Source organism: Numida meleagris, chromosome 13, assembly GCF_002078875.1.
Source record: "Numida meleagris isolate 19003 breed g44 Domestic line chromosome 13, NumMel1.0, whole genome shotgun sequence".
Taxonomy (NCBI): Eukaryota; Metazoa; Chordata; class Aves; order Galliformes; family Numididae; genus Numida; species Numida meleagris.
Genome location: NC_034421.1, coordinates 2,716,609 through 2,737,798, shown reverse-complemented (window position 1 = coordinate 2,737,798; position 21,190 = coordinate 2,716,609). Strand labels below are relative to the sequence as shown.

General features: G+C 48.7%; 1 protein-coding gene across 5 annotated transcripts in view; it reads left to right on the top strand.

Annotated features, from left to right (window-relative positions):
- MICALL2 (MICAL like 2) overlaps window positions 1-18,127 on the top strand; it is a 23,764-nt gene extending 5,637 nt beyond the window's left edge. For 2 of the 5 annotated variants that reach the window (XM_021412230.1, XM_021412234.1), the window contains exons 2-17: window positions 435-483; window positions 3,655-3,796; window positions 6,221-6,381; window positions 7,021-7,142; window positions 7,532-8,200; window positions 8,426-8,601; window positions 9,493-9,568; window positions 9,889-10,004; window positions 10,518-10,670; window positions 13,278-13,333; window positions 13,815-13,938; window positions 14,525-14,615; window positions 14,995-15,068; window positions 15,402-15,516; window positions 16,473-16,519; window positions 16,611-18,127. In XM_021412230.1, coding sequence (XP_021267905.1) covers window positions 435-483; window positions 3,655-3,796; window positions 6,221-6,381; window positions 7,021-7,142; window positions 7,532-8,200; window positions 8,426-8,601; window positions 9,493-9,568; window positions 9,889-10,004; window positions 10,518-10,670; window positions 13,278-13,333; window positions 13,815-13,938; window positions 14,525-14,615; window positions 14,995-15,068; window positions 15,402-15,516; window positions 16,473-16,519; window positions 16,611-16,696 — 2,257 coding nt within the window. In that variant the 3' untranslated portion in view covers window positions 16,697-18,127. The remainder of the gene's footprint in view (window positions 1-434; window positions 484-3,654; window positions 3,797-6,220; window positions 6,382-7,020; window positions 7,143-7,531; window positions 8,201-8,425; window positions 8,602-9,492; window positions 9,569-9,888; window positions 10,005-10,517; window positions 10,671-13,277; window positions 13,334-13,814; window positions 13,939-14,524; window positions 14,616-14,994; window positions 15,069-15,401; window positions 15,517-16,472; window positions 16,520-16,610) is intronic. The other 3 variants (XM_021412232.1, XM_021412231.1, XM_021412233.1) reach the window with 3 other exon arrangements.

Below are 21,190 nucleotides of genomic sequence, written 5' to 3'. Positions count from 1 at the left end.
GGGGGGGGGAATGAAAGAAAGAAAAAGCAAATCAAAAGCATGAGTTAGAATTTGCTACTGGCTGTTTCAGCAACCCCCCTGAATCTGCATGGGGTGTTTTTGCACTGGCATGTCCTGTCCGCAGGAGGCTGCGGAAGTCAGCTTTGAAAGGGTAGCTGTGCCAAAAATGTGTTGTGCTGCCCGTGGGCAGATGGCTGTGCCTGCTGGGTCTCCTGCCTGCCCCTGCCCCAGGAGGTGCACCAGGTCTGTGGCTGTCTGCAGGCTCAGATGGGGGTCTGCCACACTGCTCCCTCTGCTGCATCTCTGGGAAGGAAGAGTGGGAGGAGGTGCTCTGTCCCCCACACGAGTGGGGCTCAGAGAGGTTTGAGAAGGTGGAAGTGAAGCAGTTTGCTCTGTGTCACCAGCCTGAGGTTTTTCTTTCTTTCTTGTTTCAGAAACTTCAATTCCCTCAGTAAAGAAAATGTGTACGAGAACAACAAGTTGGTAAGTGACTTTTAATGCTTTACTTTCGACAGAATGGTTGACATCCTCATACCCTAACCTGACCGGACCTCAGTAGTGGGAATAGCAAAGGAAGGGAAGGTAGTTCAGTAACTGAGGATGCTGGGAAGTGGTGTTGAAAGAATTGCTGTCGACAAGGAGAAGGAGCAGGCAGCTGGCCCCAGGCAGTGAGCTTGGTTTCTCCCATGCCTTGGCCTGGCTGGAGTTGGCTGCAGATGGTGGAGGTCAGAACGCCAACATGGATGTGTTATGTACATGATGAGCAGGGGTTGGTGCAAGAGGACAAGCACTTCTTGCTTTTAGTGCAGGAATTGCTGCTGGAAAGTGTAGAAGTCCTAACATCTCATCTTGCCTGTCCACATCACTCCAGGATAGGATTTTAGTTTCTCTTGTTCTCTTCACAAAGTTGGACAGGCCAACCCACTCCTGCACTGAATTCGAGCACAGGCTTTGTGCTCCACGAAAGGATTTTTTTTTTTCCTCCCTTGCAAAGATAGAAGCAGCAGATTAAAATGCTTCTCTTCCCTTGGCATCACTCCACACAGCTTCGTGGCTGCTTGGCCAGAGCTCAGGCAGTAAAGGAACTGCTGCAGCTTCCTCTTGTCTGGACTGGAGGAATGACATCTTCTGACAAAGTGAGCTGTCTGAGGTGGTCTTTGATTCCAGGAGAGCTAAAAGCAGTGATTCTGTGTGCATTGTGCACCTCCATGCACTCCTTAGCTTCACCTTCCTTCCAGCACTGGTCAGGTTCGCAGTACCTGGGGCACACCCCCAATATCCCCAGGCTGGGTCTGCAATATGTCAGCAGTTGTTCAGACTCTGGGGTTCAGTCCTGCACATTTCTCTCCTCTAGGTGAGGTTCAGACTGTTTTTGCCTTTAGGCTTTGGTATTTGGGAGGCATGAGGGCCTCTTTGTCCTGGACAGAGTGCTGTGAGCCTCGAGGTTGCTGCTCCTTCCCCGCGCCTGGCTGATGGTGTCTGTTCTGCTGATGACTTTGTTTTTCCCTGGGAAATGAGCTGTACAACTGACCTCCACTGCTTTTCCTAATGAAAAGCTTCTTTGTGCGTCTCATAAAAAACAGTTGCTAAACTCTTAAGTCAGACTATGTTTCTTTCCCTCTCTTTCCTCTATTCCTAGCTTTATGTCCTTTACTTTGCTTTCTTTCCCTTATTCTGCCGGAGGATGACTTGCCTGTGTTACCCTTTCGCTGCTGGACTCCTGCTGGCCTGGCAGCTGAGTGAGATTTCCCCTCCATCTCCCCATGGCACCGGGTTCCTGGGCTGGTCTCCTTGGGATGCGAGTGGCCTCATTTCTCCCAGCACTTTTCCTCTGCTGTTGTTCAGACCCTTCTTCGTGCCACACTGTTCGGTGTCTTCTTTTCAAGGGCCATATTACTCAACAAAAGCATATCTTGTCCAGGCTGCAACTTGTCCTATGAGATCATTTGCCAAGAAAGAATGTGTCACTCCTCAAGTGCCAAAAAAAAAAAAAATACTGTTGGTGGCTTTTTTCTCATATATAAGTATGAGGAAAGGTTTCTAGTGACTTGGCATCCAGTTTCTTCACTGCTAATGGATGGTGGCATGGTATAATGCATACAGCGGAGAAAAGCTGTGGCTGACCTGCTCAGATGGCCTCAAGTGTTGCTTTGCCGCCTCTGTGAAATGGGAGCAGTGGTGATGCCTCCTCTGTATGGCCTTGGAGCTGATCTGATGAACATAGTTGCTTCTTCAGAGGCCAGCCTGATAGGAGAGGTAGAGCAAAGCAACTGGGCTGCACTGGGTGGCAGGCATGTCAGATCTCCAGGCAAGAGTAGTTCCCAGGAACTGGAAAACCCTGCTGGTCAGAGCCCTTGAGCAGGCAGTGTGATAGGGAGTGTTCCAAAGAATATATTAAGTACCAGGTTACAAGGCAGGCAAGTGCCAGGCTGGGCTGGCAACCGGGATGATGCAGCCGGAGGTGACTGGCTGAAAGTGTGCTTAATGTCAGCCTAGTTACATTTTTACTGGGATACCCAATGGAAAAAAATGGTAATTATCTTGCTAAATAATAGTGGCTGTTTGTTTCTTCTAAGCGGGAGTTGCTGGCATGGACACCAACTCAGTTGTGTGTCAGTGCCAGAGGTCAGATGCGGAGGGGTTTAATGTGTTCAAATCTTTCTTTAACTGTTTCACTGTGGGTTTCAGCAGTCTCCTTCTTTGTGCCTCTGCTCCTGCAGGTGCTGCTTCCCTTTGCTCTGTTGGCATTTCAAAGGGAATGCTCCGAAGGGGGAGGGAAAGGATTTTCTCTCATAAGTCAGGAAGGAAGAGGGCTTGAGAATGTCTCAAAAAAAAGCCCTGTGGTGAATTAGGCAAAGGCACCATTGCTTTAGGGATGTTGCTCTTTGTGTATGTATTTGTCCTCTAGTAAAGGCTCTCATTCAGTGGCAAAACAAAACAGCTTTTCTGTCCTTTGTCTGACTTTGATCCTGCGGTTTCAGACCACAAAGAAGAGTATTTGCTCCCAATACATGCTACGCCAGCATGGAAATGGTTAAGCTGGGAGGGAGCTAGGTATCAGGAATTCTTCTTTATTACTCTTCTCTTCCCAGTCTCTAGTCTGAGAGAGATGGTTTCCTTCTCAAAAAAAAGATTTCCCCGTTTTCCGATGGGGAAGAGCATGTACTAGCAGGAAGCGTTAACGTTTGCGCAGCACTCGGAGATAGAAAGCTGCCTGCAAACACCTACCAGCTCCCCGTTAATTGGAGAGTGCTCCAGGTTGGGCTGGAAGCCTGGCTGCACGCCTGCCAGCCCGGACTGACGCAGCCCCTTCTGCCAGGCCTCACTCACTGCAGCTGTGCACATCCAGACAGAAGCAGGCTGGAGGAAGAGCAGGGGAAGCCCAGGTGAGTTCCTGTGCAGTGAGCTACGGCCAGCTTGCCAGGCCAGATTTTTGGCTCCCTGCCTGAATTTCTCAACGCGGTGGCTGGAAGCCACGACTCTGTTGGTTCCTGTAATGGCTGTACAGTGTAGGAGTTAAACTGGTGCAGCTGTTCCCCAGTAGAATTATTATTTGAATGAGGCTGTTTGCGGTGCAGTTTCTCCCGATGCAGAGCAGCTCTGCTGCCTGGGCTGGACGAGACCCCGTATTTCTTTGTTTTCTTCCTTCCCTAGGCATTTCAAGTGGCATCAGAGCAGCTGGGGATCCCAGCCTTGCTGGATGCAGAGGATATGGTTGCTCTGAGAGTACCAGACAGGCTGAGCATCATTACCTACGTTTCCCAGTATTATAACTACTTCCATGGACGTTCTCCTAGTAAGTACCATATACCATGTAGGGGTGGGCACGACTGGGGCTTAATTTTGTGCTTTTCCTTGCCTCCTAACAAACTTAGAAAGGCAAAACAGACCTCTCAGAAGTATTTTGGTACCAGAACTATTTCAGTGGGGGATCTGACCTGTTTTACTCATTGGAGTAGCGCAGTGCTTTTGGAAGGGCACAGAGCTGTGCTTCATCTTCAAAACTCGTGCTTTACAATTTTAAATATGATCTAAAATTTCTTATGGTACAGTCAGATAGGAGCACGGAAAGTTCAACTCCATGATCAACACCACAACTTTCCTTTCCTGAGCAGTTCCATCACTGCTCTAGTCCTTGCCACACTGGAAAGAACATGGAGTCTAACAATGCTGAGCCTGTCTGTGAGTCTCTGCCAACGAAACAGCATCCATGGTGGAGACTGTACAGCAAAGCAGACTAGTATAGGAGGCAGAAAAAAATGATTCCCTCAACTGGCATAATTGCGGTAGCAATTCTTTCAAGCATAAAACAGGCCACAGAGCTGCCAAGGCATTGTATCCACGTGCTGGAGAGTTTATCTGGGCTCACAGGAGCCTTACTGTAGACTTGGTTTATATTTGTCTTTAAGCATGAGCTTAAAATAAGAACATGAATGACTTAGCTGATTAAGGTGAATCTGGATGGAGAAGAGAGAGAAATACTGAAAACATCCTACATCTTAGAAAGAAAGCATAATTCACTCTTGAGAGCTGTCTTTTGTATGTAAGCTCTTCTCCCTCCTCTATGTTTTCATATGTTTAAGCAGGCTTTCTCTTTCCCTCCACAACCTCTTCCCTTCCCCCATTCATTTTTTATTTCATGTTTTGAAATCATGCTGAAATGAATTCCATCGTGCTTGTGCCAAGTTGTGGAAATCTGGGTCAGTCTGGGGTCTTTACTCCCTCCCTCCCAGCTTATTGCCTACCACGTCGTCAAGCACAGCACATTTTTATACTCTCTAGTGTCTCACAAAATGCTCTGGTTGCATTCCTGTTGCTGGGGTGAATGTGTGTGTCTGAAAATGAGCCTAGCCAGGAATGTGCCCTCTGACACTAAGCGAACTCCTAATACTATGGCTTTGCCCTTCGGATGGGTTCAGGCAGAACCATGAAATAAGCAGGATGCAGGCCAGAAGGGGTGAGCAGCCAATATTTTATTGAGGCATTTACAGAAGAGTAGAGCTGAAGCCACCCATCTTTGTGCCAGGCTTTGGGAGCTCAATACGTGTGGAACAAGCAGTCAGTGAGAGCACAAACTAAGTCTGACATGTTTACTGGGTCTGGTGTCGCCAGTCTGAGATGACTCTATGTTAGAAGAGCCCTGAATGTTGATTTGGATAGCTGGGAGAAGTCTACTGGGAACTGGGCTTCCTCTCTGCTCCCTACAGCCTGCCCAGCCTCCCCTTGTATTCACTGGGAAGGGTATAATCTCTTTTCAGATGGGTGGTCATTTAGTTGGTTGCTCTTAAAGCAAAGCTGTGGCTTAGGTAACTGCTGAGTTCCCACAAGGAATGCAGAGACAATCAGAATAGGAAGTGGCACAAAAATAACATCTCAGTGAGACAAATGAAGAGTCTTGTCTGTCGGAGTTGTGCATTAAACTTTATTTCCCTGGGAAGCCTACCTGCCAGTCTACCTCCCCCTACCAGCGCATGGGGCATTCATGCTGGGCTCATGACTGAAGTGTATCAGTGATCCTCTTTTCTCAGCTTGTTGTGAATTTAGAGGGATTGTCTTTAATCTGCAGTGAAGAGAGGATTGGGCATTTGCAGGCTTTTTGTGGTGAGTCTTGTTGGTTTCTGCATCAGCATGGCCATGGCACATCCAAGTCTCTATTGTTGCAGAATTAGCCATATTTAGAGGTCACGTCTGCATTTGGCAAGTTTGTCTGTTCACTGAGTGCCCCAGCTGGGACGTGGGCAGGATACCCACAGCAGTGAAGGCTGAGGATGTGTGGGAAGTCTGGAGTGCAGCAACTTGAATGAAATAAACCCTTTGTACTTTGGTTCTTTAGCTCTTATATATAACAGCAGGGCCTGCTTTGGTGGTGATTAAATGCAACCAAACTGTGAGCTAGGTACAAACACAGGAACAAACAGGACTTGTTCACAGTGTCAAAGAACAGTATTTTATATTTTCCATGGAATTTCTCTCAGAAGAAAAAAAAAGTAGCAGTTCAATCTGCCAAATTATTCCTGCGTATGTTGATAAAGCTCACTTTTTGCCTCTTGTCTCTTGTTCCACTGCAGAACTGCTTATGGAGAAGGCCTGTGTCTCCTTGTATAGCATTTGCAGGTTATCCATCAGGCACCTCTGGATCTTCTTCTATTGTAAATAACTCCTAAGTCCATAGGTTTTCTTTATGTTCCTTGAAAATCTTCCCTTTTTTCCTTTCTTCCAGTTGGAGGCATGGCTGGAATCAAGCGTTCTTCCTCAGAACTTCAGGAGGAGCCTGCTGGGAAGAAAGCTGTTCCACAGCCTCCTAAGCCGGCGTCTCCAAAACTGCCTCCTGCACACCCACCAGCCAAAGCTAAGCCAAAAGAAGCCTCCCCAGTCGCCACAGTAAGAAATGGATTTTGAGCTCTTCTTTCTGTCTTTAAGCTGTTTGATGAGCTAGGGAGAATTATGCTATTTCAAGGAAGCTAGTTGTGAGTTCTCAGTCTCTAAACTTTCTGTTCATTATGGAGGATTTAACGCAGAGGTCTGGTTACTGCACATATTCATATGGGAGTCATTGGAAAGCCATCAGCCAGCTGTGATTCATCTAGTGGTGAATAGGACATGGGTGTCTTAGGACATGGCTGTGTTGTTCCTAGCCAGTGGATGTTGGGCATGGGGATTTCTAACAGAAGTTGTTTGTTGTTTTGTTTTGTTTTTTCCTAGAAAACATTGATAAATTTCTTAGAAACAGTTTCAAAGCAAAATAGGGATGAAACCAGGGTGGAAGAAAGGAAGCTTCTCTCTCACTAGGGTAAAGATGTTTTCCAGCCATTTAAATTCAGATACCTTTGAACTTCAGTTTCCCACATGCAAACAAAACACCTTGGTTCCACACTGTATAAAATAAGGGTTAGCCAGAGCAAGGATTTTGCTTGTATCCCTTCTCTGTCCCAGCAACTGGCTGTGGTGAAACACTTGATTATCTGGGAGATTCTCGGGTGTACAAGATTGCTGCCTGCTCACGACTACTTCTTCCCACAGAAGGGTGTCTTGACAGAGAGTGGGAATATCCGTAGCAGCTGCTGTGGTATCTGTGGGAACCACGTCCACCTGGTACAGCGCCACTTGGTTGATGGGAAGCTCTATCACAGGAATTGCTTCAGGTATGTCTCTTTGAATTGGGGGCACAGGCCTGCGGGTTTCTGTGGGGCAGTCCTGTTCCTTTGGGACTGGAGGGAGAGATGTGAGGCATTCAGAGTGTTGGAAGACGTTTCCGTCAGAGTGGAGGTGGCCTGGGCTGCCTTTCGACCTGTGCATAGGGGAACTCTTTGCACAGTTTGATTTTTCAGCCACGCCTTTCCTACTTCAGGCCATTTGTAATTGGCAGCTCCTGTTCTGGTGCCTTACGAACACACACACAGGGGCCTGCTCACTGCCAGTGTGGTAACTTTGCCCTCTCTGTGCTGGCAGTGAAACTGTGCCTGCACTCTCAGCCGCATCAATGACCTCCTTGTGCTCTGGAGGATGTGTTCTGAGACTTTCTTACCCACAGGTGCAGGGAGTGTTGGAACGTGCTTCTTCCTGGAAGCTACAAAGCTGGGCCTGAGCCCGGTACATTCATCTGTACCAGCCACCAGCAGCCGGACAATGTCCAGAGCTCTGGGCTCTGCAGCACCAAGAACAAACCTGAGAGCACCCCAGCCCCTACTACTGCCAGGGCATTCCAGAAAGCAGCAGAACCCAAGAAACAGGAGCAGGTGTTGAAGAAACCGAGCCAGGAAGGCCTTGCTAATTCAACCAAGCCATCTGTTTCATCGTCTGGAAGCTCTGGCTTCAGAAGTCTAAGTACTCCATGGTCTTCTTCAGCTGTAAATAAATCAGATGACTGCAAAGGTACCCCACTGGGAAATAAAACAGATCCTCATGAAGGTACCACATCGGGGCCTCTTTGGACAACCTCCAAAACAAAAACACAGCAGGCTCGTGAACGTTTTTTTCAGTCATTAGAGTCCTCCAGCAATAAAACCTCTGACGCTAAAAACCATGTCCCTTCTCACAGCTCTGGTAAAGTTTCCTCTGGCAGAACTGCTACTGAGGTCACTCTAGTGAAGACTGAGAAAGATCAGGCACGTAACCATATTATACAGGCCTTGGCTGGATCAAGCACCTCTCCAAGCAGGCCAGGAGGACTCAGTTCCACTGGCTCTTCAGCATCTAGTAGGTAGGTACTATTTCCCTTTCCCTTCTTATTCCCAAGATGACCTTGGGATAACTTGGGAAAGTTTCTGCGCATTTCTTCTTTTTCCCTAACTGCTTTTTTTGGATAGGATTTAAAGACAAATAGAATGACTCATCCAAGTCTTTGGAAACAGCATTCAGTAACAAAGGCCTTTCCTTTCACATAGAACAGACTTGGAAAACTTATTAGATCATTCTTTTTTTGCAGTAGCAACTTTTCTCCTTCCAGTTCTCAATGGCAGAGTCCGGCTCTGAAAGCACAGACCAGCAAAGCAGGCTACACAGCACCAAAACAGGAAAAGATCACAGAACCTCTGCCCAGGAGTCAGACTACCAGCAAAACTGTTGAATCTGTGCACAAGCCAGAGTCAAAAGGTCTCAAAGGTGAGAATGACTGATTTGCATACAGCTCTGCCTGGACACAGTGCGCCAAATCTATGCCCTTCCCTTGGGCCACTGCAATGAATGTGTCAGTGACTCCTCTACTTCCTTGCTGTATTACCACATAAGGGCTTACTGTGTTCTAGGGATTAACGCACTTCTATTTGTCCCTGAGCAATTGCTTCCTCTAGCATGGCAATTCTTTCTTCTCTGATGATCTCCAGGTATTTGCAGTTCTATTAGCTGTCATCAAGTGTTGAGGTCATGGTGGATTTCAGAGGCTTAAATAGACGTTCCAGATGGAAGACTTTGCCACAACTTCAGGATGATTTTGTGGCTGCAACTGGTGCTTTCCAAGCCTCCTTGTCTATTCTGAGCTGATCTTCCACCACGGTGACTGAGCAGTAGGCCAAAGGATGATGTTTTGGGTGCACTTAAAGTCTCAGCCACTTCCTTACGGCCTGTTTTTTGAGGGGAGAGTAGGGGAGGGAGTGCTGAATGCAGTGTTTGTATGGAGTTTGATATGAGTCTGTGTGGTTGGGTTTTTTTTTGTCTTCCCTTTCCTCCACTGTCTTTTGCTCTGTAAGATCCGAGCTGGTTTTGTTGTGTTACTGTCAAAAATGTCTTCATTTCCACTGGAACTGTGTTTCTGTAGTTGCACAGGTTTTAGAGCATTTGAGTTGAAAGGGGCAAAATGGCATCAGTTATTTACTACCTATTGTATGTGAATCTGTCCACGTTAAACTTCTGGAATTGATGCTAGTTTGCTGCAGTGACATTATAGCATCTACCTGTGTGCATAGCTTATCTCTTCCTTTTGAGATCCTCCTGAGATGCAGATCTGCCGTGTATCTTTCTATTGAATCTGTTATCATCTTATGTCTCTTCGTTTAGGAATGGTGAATGCTGGTGAAGACAAGTCTGAGAGCCCTGCAGGGTGGAGATCTCTGTTGAAGCCTGTGGCCAACAAGTGAGTGTCTTCAAGCCTGTGGGTCTCTATGAGAAATGTAGGGGGATGTCCATGTCTGCAGGCTGTGTTTGCTGCTGAAGGTCTGTGTGCATGTAGAAGGGAAAAGTTCTTGTGTTTGAATGCTTCTATTTTCAACTATTTGAATGAAAAGTCAAAGACTTTCATTTCTGGGAAGGGAGAGCACGTTTCAAGTTGCTGGACTCTGGTTAGAAGGGTGTCACCATCCTGGCTGGAAATCCCAGCCCAGGATGTCCAGAGATCTTATTATGGACCAGTCTACTAGAGGCATGGTTTCCTACTTTTGTCTTTCTTCTTTGCAGAGACCAAGGTGGCTCTAAGAAGCCTACTGATAACTCCCAGGTGGGAACAGGGAGCCCGACACAGAAGGAGAAAAAGCCAAGTCCATTAGTTGTTCCATCAGCAAAGCAGGAGTCTGGTACGAAGGACACAAGCTTTGCCTTCATTTTGCTGGTCAGGCAGGGGACAAGCATTAGTGCTGCAGTGCCCAGAGGGAGTGAGGAATATGGTGGTCAAGACAGTGCCTTGGTTTCTGGGATTCTTGCTCTCTGCACTTGCTGTTGCTCTGCTTTTGTTTGGAGAGCTGTCCTTCCCCAAGTAGAGGATCTTTGTCTTCACAGCGTGCCCTTCTTCTGCAGGACAGCTAGCAAGATTTCACTTATTCTGCCTTGCATAAATATAGAACTGTGAGAAATCTTGCTGATAGTTTCATTCTTCTCCTCCACCTTTCTCTCATACTGGGGGCTTCTGATTGGTGATTTCCCCTGTTTTCTTCAGACTTGCGCCCCTCAGTGTCAGCAAGAGAGGAGGGGTAGGACTAGAAATGAGGTCAGCTAGTGGAGAATGCCAGGGACTGTGGGTGATACAGGGATTTTTGTGAGGTGAGGCTTGAAGTTTCTTACCCAAGACCTGTCTGTGCTTCTTAATTCAGCTTCCTCTGGTGGAATCATTAAGAAGAAGTTGATCCCTGACTCAGATCTTACCAGATCTTATCAGAATTCAAAGCAAGGCTGGGAAGATCATGGGGTTTTTGCCAAGAAGGAGGAAGAGGGCAACCACCAATTGAACCAAAACACTGTCATGTGTAAGATGTCTTCTACCTACTTCATTCTCTGCTCTGCGCTGCCAGGGAACAACCTCAGTGGTCTGCATGGGAAGCATGTCCCAGAGTTTTCTGTGTCCAAGCCTGTAACTGTTGTCATGGGAGAAAAATATGTGTCAATAGTTTTTTATTAACCAGGAACCAGCCAGGCCAAGGAATTCAGTGGGAAGGGAGGAAATTAAAATAGGGACTTTTCAGGGTCACTGCCCTGTCATTCTCCAGGCTCAAAGCTATGAAGAGGACCATCTCCTGATTTGAGAAACTGGGATCTTGTTGATGTCTCTGTTCCTCCCCAAATGAGTGGCTATGGAAAATGAAAGGAATGCAGAGAACTGTCAGCAAGAGACTCCAGCTGGCAGGACCCACTGTGGCCGTGGCCAGGACTGCTGCTAGTTGGACATTCAGACATGTCCCAACCAGTTCTGACCAGTTTGTCCCTACTCTTAATCCAGTTTCTTTCTTTTGTTTGTTTTACTTGAGTGTTACTGTGTACCTTTACCCTGTAGTTGTTGCTGCTTTCCCTCTTCCATATCTCACCATAATGCCAGTGAGATCTCATGGAACTAATATTCCATATGCTGTTTGCCACTGTTCTCTGTGCTCAGTTTGTTCTTCTCCTTTCCTTTCCCTTTCTGTCTCTGTCTTACCTATTTGGAATAGAAGATCCTGAGAGCAGGGCTCAGCTCTGACTGATCTTTGTCATGGAGCAGGCGGGATGGTTCCACATGGTTTGGTGGTCTCATATGTTAGTATTTGTTACCTGGCTAGCACTGTCGTTGGCCTTCACCTCTGACATCTGAGGCGCACTGAAACTCCAGTTGTGTTGTGTGTTTTAGAAGTTGAGCATGCCTCCACTGCTACAAGGCTCAACAGTACATCTTTTCCCAGGAAGTGAGCCATTGAGATAATGGAGGCTGTTTTTAAAGCTCTTTCTAGAGCTCAGTGATTGCTGTGGGGGAGTGTCTCTTGTGAGTGACTTTCCTGGCAGTTTTCCCCCAGTTTTCATGTGTGCAAGTCTGCTATCTGAAAGGCTGCTCCGTTGCTGCTGTCTCTTGGCAGCCCGTGGATTAAGGATAAGCTTGATGCTCCTCTGTATAGATTCCTTCCTCAGCAGAGATGTTTGCCTCTGCGAACATTCACTGACTGTTCCTACCCTTAATCTGTGTGTTTCACGGGACAGTTGATGATGAACATTTCTGTAGATCATTAGTCTTCTTTGGCATAGATAGTTCTCTATTGAGAAGGAGTTTTTCTTGCCTTCTATCCTATTTCCAGTTTGGAAACAGCCAGCCCATGCTGTACCTGTGGAAACAGAACTTGAGGATATCAGGGGATATCAGGCTTTGAGTTGGTCAGCAATGTCATTTTACAAGCAGTTCCCTTCCAGTCGCTAGGCTTTCTCATGATCAGCAATGCAGCTCTCTGCTTTGCCTAGAGATGCTGCAGAAGTCACCAGAAGGAGTCTGGAGATGCAGGGCTGAGCATGGAGAGGGAGGTATTGCTCAAGAAGTTGTGGGCTGCCTGTGCCAGGTCAGGTCCCTCTTTGAGGAACTTTTAAGAGAAGTGTGAATCAGAGGTAGCATGTGGGGCAGCAAGCCACCTACACCAGAGAGAAGAGTAAGCTGATGGAGGCTACAGTGTAGAGACAACACAGCTGTTCAGTAGCCAGCATCTTTTCCTTCTTTTGCAGTCTTCTAGATTAAGCCTACTAGAACAAGGGCTGTTCAGTCTGGGAGATGTCCTTGAGCTCTTCCACGGGCTTCTCATCAGCAATAGTCAGCATGGTAGAGAGAGGCTCTCAGGAGGCTCTGTGGCCTGTCTGTCCTGTGTTTCTCCTTGTGTGTGCTGCACCTCCACTGCCTTTTTATAGCTCTGATCTTTTAATACTTCAATTTTCCTTCCTATCACATCATCCACGTATGCCTCTCTTCTCTCTCTGTGGTAATTATCCAGCCCAGCCCCTTGGGTATGGAAATACCTCACACTCTCCTGTAGTTATCCTCGCAGCACAGGTGGGCAGGGGAAGCTGAGGCACAGTGGAACAAACACACATTGCTTAAGGATTGATTTTAATAGGTGTCCAGGGCCTAAATAATGCTGTGTAGCTGAGCCAGAGGGACTTCTCACCTAGGAAGTGTTTTGTGGAAGGAATTGAACCTCAGTTTCCTGATGCCTAGGCTAAGTTCCCCTAGACAATCTTTGTTTCATCAGTATTTACTGATACTTATTTGTACAAGAGCACTAGAGGGGCATTTTAAAATATAACTTGTTGTTTCTAGTGACAATAACCCAATACATCTTTTCTGTCCTTTCAAAGCTTAATAAGGGATGTGTTTTGCAGTGCCCTGGGATCATGGAGTATCTGAGTGCCCAGCAGCAAGGAGTAAATCAGGCTGTGATGTTTCCTGAGGATACATCTCTCACCTTAGTCAGGGTTTGCCAAAGCAAGTGTATTGTCAGTGTCCTCTGTTGGGTGGAAGGGACCTGTTGTGCATTCAAGTGAGATAGATACTGTCCCTCAGAACAAAATTATTTAAAGTTTGATGTGGTGTTTATTTCTTTTTCTCTTGTTGTTTTTTTTCCTTCTAGTTAAATCTTCCACTCCAAAAAGCATCCAGAGCATTGAAGCAGTGTCACCAACCAAGGTATGGCTGGAAACCAGGTGTAATGGGCGTAGACTGGTATTGCTGATTATCCTGCTGATGCGCTTGCCAAGATACAGGTTGTCTTCTTTTGAAGGTTTATTTGAATTCCCAGGGCAAGACAGTATGGCCTGGGGCAGAGATGAGAAGGAGAGATTGCCAGTTATCTCCTGTGCAAAGGGACAGTAGAGGCTGGAACAAGACAGAGCCATGAGTAATAAAATTCTGGTGGACGCAGTCTGCTCCAACAAAGGAGGGGGAGTATCTGGGTATTGACAAGAGTGGGTAGATATCATCCAGTGAATGTAGCACACCACTGTAATGTTTCAGTGGCCATAGTGTTGTGAACAGCCAGCTCTGCATCTCTGCTTACTTGGCTCTTCAGTTTTCTCCTTGTGGCATTTCCTATTTCTGTTGGGGTTGTGACTTCAAGAGGCAGTTGGAGGGCACTAAGGTGTATTTGTTCCTACATTTGTTTTCCTAGCTGCACCCAGACTACCTCCCCGAGGAGGAAATCCAGAAGAAGGTGCGTGACATCGAGAAGCAGCTGGATGTGCTGGAACTGAAAGGAGTGGATCTGGAGAAGCAGCTGCGTGGCTGTGAAGGAGGTAAAAGAAATGAGAGGGCCAGCTCTGTTACAGTGGGGAGGTGTGAGGCTCACATCCTACCCCTGGGCATTCTTGGCTCTGCTTCTAAAAGCTCATACTAAATGTGAGACACCAAGTTACCAAAAGTAGCTGGTATAGCAAGATAAAGCCTTGGGAATTTTGAACCCATTTGGGGCTGCTTCCTGACCTATTGCTTGAGCTTGTGTGTATTTGGCTGAGGAACAGGGAGTTTGGGGAGTGGAAGACTGGTATTGATCTGGTTTTTGAATACCAAGCCAGACTGGCTGTCAGAGTTGGCTCCATTTCTGTGTGGATGCAGAATGGCAGAGCTGAGCCAGCCACATGGAAAATGAACTGGGTGCCCTGTGACAGAGTATCTGTGAGCAGCTTCCTTGAATCTGCAAGGGGTGGTCTGCTCCCTGTCCTTTGTATCTCAGAGTACCAAAGTCGAGTCGTTTTTGCTGGAGGTTGCCTATGGCTCATGCAAGTTACTCCGGGCTCTCCTTCAAGTGATTGTGTGTTTGAGCCAGAAGGAACTGAACTGATGCAGCTTTTGGAGTTATTTCACTCATTGTCATCTTTGCAGATGAGTCTGAGGATGCCCTCATGGTGGAATGGTTCAAACTGATCCATGAGAAACAGCTGCTGCTGAGACAGGAGTCAGAGCTGATGTACAAGTAAGTAGAACCAAAAATTCACCTGTCTCTCTCTACTCTTCACCTGTGAGCAGTAAGCAGTGAAGGAGAGGAAATGTGGCAGCCCACAAAATTATGTGCCAGCTGGTGGGATGATGAGGGCTGGAGGAGAACTGTCAGCATCCTGAGGTATTGGCTGATGGGCCTTTTGAGTGCTGAATGGATAGACAAGCCCTCGGGGTCTGTGATGAGCTTGTGGCCAGGGAAACCTTACAGATGTGATGAAGGCAGATTTCTCCCAGTCCATCAACTCCTGGCCAGGTGGTGAGCCATGCAGAGATGAAACTTTAGCATGACATGAGAAGAATCCAGCCCTGGGGTGTGAAGGGGCATAGCTCATCACTTCTGTGGACTTTTCCAGGATGAAACAGCAAAATCTGGAGGAGCAGCAATGGAACATTGAGTTGGAGCTGAGACGTCTCGTGGACAAACCAGGTGAGGATGAGCTGCACTGAGAGTCCTGCTGGTCCCTGGCTGTGCAGAGTGCTGCACTCTATGCACCTAGCCCTAGGATGTCCTTCAGATCTGAATAACTCTGCTTGCCAGGTATCAAAGTTTCACTGGGAAACTCTCCTGACTAAGCTGTCAGGGGCAGGCTCCCCGTAACATCCAACCCACTCACATTTTCTGAGGGTTGTAGGATTTACCCCTGAGTAAACCCCCTGAGTTACCTGTGAGAGGGACTTGATGGAGCAGGGAGGAGGCAGAGCCGCAGGGGGGAGGTACTGACCCATAGCTGTGAAGATGGACTTCTCTTGTTTTGTGCAGAGGAACTGAAGACACGCAGAGAGAAGGAACGTGAAAAGGAGCTGCTGGATTCATACCTGAACACAGTCAATGATCGGAATAATATTGTGGAGTGCCTGGATGAGGACAGAATCAGGTGAGGGCCCCTGGGTGGCAGGGGATGAGCCAACACAAGGAGTGGTCTGCATTGTTTGTGCTCCACTGCCCAGACTGCAGGGGTGGATGAATGGCTATAATCCATATTTCTGCTCCATGAGAGGTGGGTGGTGACCTGTCACCAACCATCTTGTCTTAAATGCTGCTGCCGTTGCTTCCTTGGCAGCTGTTAGAAACTGAGGTCAGGTCTGCAATCACATTCAGTGCTCTCTCAAGCTAACACTGCTCTGAGGACAAGGGCCATGAAAATTTATAAGGCAGAGGGAAGAGAGAGAGAAGCTAGATATGGGGAGGTAGAGGTAGCATGGGAACCCCAGGAGGAATCCAGGAGCACTAAGCTATGTGTGTGTTCGTCTGCTGAAGCAAAAGAACAGCTGTAAGCATTGTGCTTAGAGCTGGATCTTCTCCAAGTTCAAAGGAAGGCTGCTGTGTCAAGTAGTTGGATGTGTGCCTCCTATTGCTGAGAGCAGCTTCCATTTCTTGCCTTCAAGCAGCAACTCCACCTGGAGGGTTCCAGTAATGTCCCAGCTTTTGGCTCTGGCCTTGCCCAGGCCCTGGGAGGTAGCAAGGTGTTTGTGACTGCAGTGTGAGCACCTCTGCAACACTGTGGGCTACTGGTGTCCCATTCATCTCCTAGGGCGTGGTGTTCCCTCATAACACAGTGAACTCAGATGACTCATACCAGCCAAGGGAGGGCCTGGTTGCTGAAGCAATGGACCTCTGTGATCTGGAAATCCCCGCGCTCTCTATTACTTTAAAGGGGGCCAGAAGTAATTTGCTTGTCTAGGAGTTTAACTGTTTTCTTCCCGCCCTCGGGGAGATGGTTGCTTCTGACTGTGGGAATGACAGTAGCTGTGATTCTGCACATGTTTTGCAGCATCTACCACCTTGTCATGAAACAGAGTAGTTTTCTAATGCCGTGCTCTTCCTTTACAGAGAGCAAGAGGAGGACCAGGTGCTGGCAGACATGATCCGGAAGTTGGGTAAGGACCCTTTCTGCTGTTAAGGAGCAGCACTGGATAGCAACAGGGCTGTGGGTTTCAACATTCTCTGCATCTGCTCCTTCTCTTGTAGATGGATCTCTCGAGAGCCAGGAGCCAGAGAAGAAGAAGAACAAGTTCCGCTTGTCCAAAATATGGAAGCAGAAAAATAAGAGTTAAACTCAGGAGAGATGTTACTCTGCACGCTGGTGCAGAAAGGACTGTTAAAGGGATGTTCTTTTCTCACTGCTGCTTTCCTGGACTGGTGCAGGATGGTGATGAGGCTTCTCTCCTCCCTGACATGGAGACTGCGGGTTTGCAGATCAAAGGGACAGTGTGAGTTCTCTCTCATTGGTGTGAGGCGCACCTTTCCCTGGAAATTTTCCTTCTTCAAATCTAGCTCAGAGCTGGCTTCAGCTTTGTTTGCAGCTCAGGAGGACAGAGCTCAGTTTGCTCATCCGCTGCGTAGGTCATTACAGATCTGAATCAGAGAGCATGGCACTGTGTGTCACCCCGCAGTGCCCCACTCTTGTCAGCCAGGGCTGTGCCAAGGGTGCTGTGCTGGTTTCCAGAATGGCAGTTCTTGCTCCCTCCCTGCATCTCCTTTGGCAGAAAGAGAGATACTATGGGTCACAAGAGATCAGTGGCCTCTCCCTTATTACACCAGTGCAAACTGGAGCTTCAGCTCCCACAGCCAAGGGAAGCAGACACCAGAATCAGCTGTGGGATGGGATGCCCTAGACCCAGAGACATTTCAGCAATAGTGCTGTTTCCAGACCTCCTTGTGGGAGTTGCTGTAGGCTGGTTTCTCAAAGCCATGAAGGGCTTCTCACTGCTTCATTCCCTCTATGGGGGAGATCTTTAACTCCTTGTTTCTCTCACTGCACAGAGAAGCATGATTTTCATTGCTTGTGGCCCACTGTGCTGAAGACGAACAGAAGTCTTCTTTTAACAGCCTTATGCTAACAGGGAGCAGAAGGGCATAATTGGGTTTGTCTCACCCACCAGCTTTCTGTGTGGGACAAGCACTCATCGACTGAGTCTCTGTGCCTGGACATCCAGTGCCCTCAGGGGTTGCCGTGGTTCACCTTGGTGGAACCAGGGCAGCAAGGAGCAGCGCAGGGTAGGCGCTGGGCTGCAGGCAGTGTGTCTTTACCCTGCACACTCAGTCCAGAGTGACTGCAGCCAGACATCTGCCCTCTGTGGCATCGGCCTTTCCACAGTCAACCTTGGGAGCAGGGATAGAGATGGCAGGGAAAGATGAGAATAATTCATGATCCCTCTAGCTCTAGCGTGCGCTCTCTCATGCTTCCTTCATGCCAGGGTACTTTGAGATTTCCCCGTGTCCTGTTCTCCAGCAGGGCCTGGGATTTTTCAGTGAGGGGATTTGCTGCCTGCTGTGCCCGGTGGCAGAGCGGAGGCGATGCGTCCCTCACCCACGAGGTGGCAGTGGGACTCTCTGTCCGAGGCAGCCCGCTGTGGGCACCACAGGGGTGATCTCGGAGGGGTACCCAGTGCCCAAGGGGTTTCTTGCTGCTCACAGTGCATGTATGTGGTGCAACGCCCTGTACCTGCCTATGTTTTCTTCCAATAAAGAGCTGCTGGTGCACATCTTGGAGTCCCAGTGTGAGTTTGGTGGGGGGTTACTGGCTGCGGGTTGTCCCACTTGCTGTGAGCACTGACTTTCTGTGGGGCTGAGGGTGTCCGGAGCCACTGGTGGTATCAGGGGACCCATGGGAGAGCTGGTCTTGCTCTGCACGCCTGTGATGGAATAGCATCCCTCCCTGAGCTCACAGACCAGCTGCAGGTCCTGGAGAGCAGCAGAGCCAAGGGCTTCCTCCATGGCTTCCTTTACATGCCCAACTCCCCTGACTCTCAGATGGATAAGTACATTTGTTTTCTCCCTTACTGCTTTAGCATCGCACACATCCCCAAGCCTTGCTGGACCCCAACACAGCCATACTGGTGGCCTTGACTGGCTGAGCTGCAGATTCATCACTGTCACTGTGTGCTCCAGGCTAGCTTGTGTTCTCCTAGAGCACATGATGATGAGCTGGGCTTGGGGGATGTGCTGACCACAGGGACTGTTGTGCTTTTTGTGAAGCTCTTCCTTTCGTGTGACTGTGTCAGCCTGGGCTGTCATTACTGCTCTGCTTTTGTCTTTTCAGGCTCAGATTCTTCAGCCTCAAGGAATTTAGTCTGTACAAGTTTGAAGGTGGCAGAATCCTCCAAACTTACGCAAGCCCTCCATCTTCAGCCGAACCTTCACCTATCTTAAAGGCAGGCAGGAACTGGAGCAAAACAGGAACGTGATCACTGGGTGTTTAAATTACAACCCTGCGACCTCCTACAGGGTTTTATTTTGTGAGATGGCCAACTGCTGCCAGAAAACAGGCACTCACTACTCAAGACTGAGTGGGGAGCTGAGAAACCAGCTCTTGCTGCCTCTCCCTGGCAATGGTCACCCCTGAGTAATTGGGCAATTTGAGCACCTTCCTGCAGTCAAACAGGAATCAAATTCCTCGCCTGTCTCCATGGGAGAGGGCTGTCTGTGCTCCACGCAGACCCCACCAAACACTGAGCCCCAAGGTCAGGCTGGCAGGGGGCTGGCTGATTGTTGCTGTACTCATGTGGGTGTCTGCGTTTTGGTAATAACTGAGGGCTCAATTGCTCTTCTAAGTCAACTGCTCCGCTTTCAGGAGGGCTGAGCTTCCTACTCATTCCTTGTTTGGGTTCATGGCCTCTCTGGCTCCTGGATACCCAGGAGTGCTGCAGCTGCTTTGTTCATAGCTGAAATGGAGGTGTGTGGGGGCTGCATTTCTGGCTCTCTGCTGTTCAGGGGTGTCCTGGGGGTCCTTTTGTGGGCTTGGGGTGCAGGGGAGGTGGATTCCTGCTCCAGCACTTCTTGACTCGCAGATGAAGCTGTGATGAGGCTCTGTGTGTGTGTATGTGTGTGTCTCTCTCTTCTGCTGTTTTCTTTAATTACAATCTCAGAGGTAATTTCTGACGCATCATTAACAGTTCTGAGTAAACAAGGGGAATTCTCCAAATTATTCGTGATGAGTACAAAGGGAAATTGGCTTTCATCAGCTCCCTCTCCACCAAGGAAGGGGATAATCTGGAATAGGCTGCCCTTGGATGCCTTGAATCAACTTGAGACAGCAGCGAGCAGTCCTGTTCATCCAGCTGCCAGAGAGCAGCCCTGCTGCTGAGATAAGTGGCCAGGGCTGGCCACGATTGGGACCAGAAATGCAAAGTGCCTTTTGAATATGGGAGCTTTAGGCAATACTTTTCAGTGTTCGAAGTGACCCAAACCATCTGCAAGTCTGAGTCTCAGCTTGTGCCTGATTAGTGGCTGGCAACCCTACCCACCGCAGGGCGGTTCCAGTCCCCTGGTTGGATGCTCTTTGAGGTCCCTTCCCACCCAACTGTTCTGTGATTCTTGGGAGGTGTCACCCTGGTCCTTGGCCTCAGGGTGAAGTGTAATGCCTGAGGCCAGCACTGTTGGGAAGGGAGGGATGGAGCATTGATGTGGAAGGCCTTGGGTCCTTGGGAACTAGGTTTGGTCTGAAGCACGGACTCAGGGCTGCTGATGTGCCCTCAGATGAGGCCAAAGCACCCACGTAAGCATCCATAGCCCTCGGGTCCCCACGCACTGTGCTGACAGCCCGGTCACCCACGCTCTGACACAGTGGCAGAGCATCTCCGATAGCAACCAGGGGAGCACAGGTTATTTATATTCATGTGGCAGCTCTGCCAGCCGTGACTCTGTTATCTGCCATGCATGAATATTATTTGAATACAGAGTAATACGGAGTTTGTCGTGACTATTCTTCTGCGTGAAGCGAGGGATTTGCAGCGGGATGGCAGCCCTCCCTCCAGCTGTCAGTCAGGAGGGGTTTCCTTTTCCTGTCGTGTTGAAGCCGCGTCCCCAGCAAGGTGAGACAGTGGACACTTTTTCTCTTGTTAATATCCATGTCTAATCTCCTCTCAGAGGGGCCCTTTGTCCTATACTGTAGCCAAGATGAGTAATTCAGGGATAGATGAGACGCTATAATTGGTTTGTGACAAATTAAAACATTTTTTCCTTCGGAGCCATGCGCAGGACTGTGGTCTGGAGCTGTCACGTGTCACAGGGGAGGGCGATTTCTGGAGTAAGCGCGTTCCAAATTGGCTCCAGATACGCCTTGGAGTCAGAAATTGAACTCCAGCTGGTGACTCCTCCTCCATCGGGGTTTTGTTTTGGGGGACAAAGGGAAGTTGTGCTCACAAAGAGGATGCCACTGCATCTCACGGCGAGGTGGTGGTGGGATGCTGGGGAGCGCAGCGACATGAAGTGGAGGTGGGCAGACTGAGAGCTGGAGCCCAGCAGGGCCTGTCTTACCTCCATGTTGCTCACAGGGGTTCCTCTGTCACATCCACAGAAGGATCAAGCTGCAGCTCGCCCCATCTCTTCCCCATTGTTGCAAGCAGGGGAATGCTGCAGCAGTGTCACCTTGTCATGGTGGAGGTGGATTGGGAATGAGGGAGAGCGTGACCAGCAGGCCTAGGAGGAATGTGCGTGCATAGGGAGGGTTCAGGAGAAGCAAGAGGAGTCACCACGTGGGCTGGTGTGTGTGAAGGGCAGCAGGGAAGGAAGCTGAGCTGGGAAGGGCAGGCAGAGCCCAGAGAACA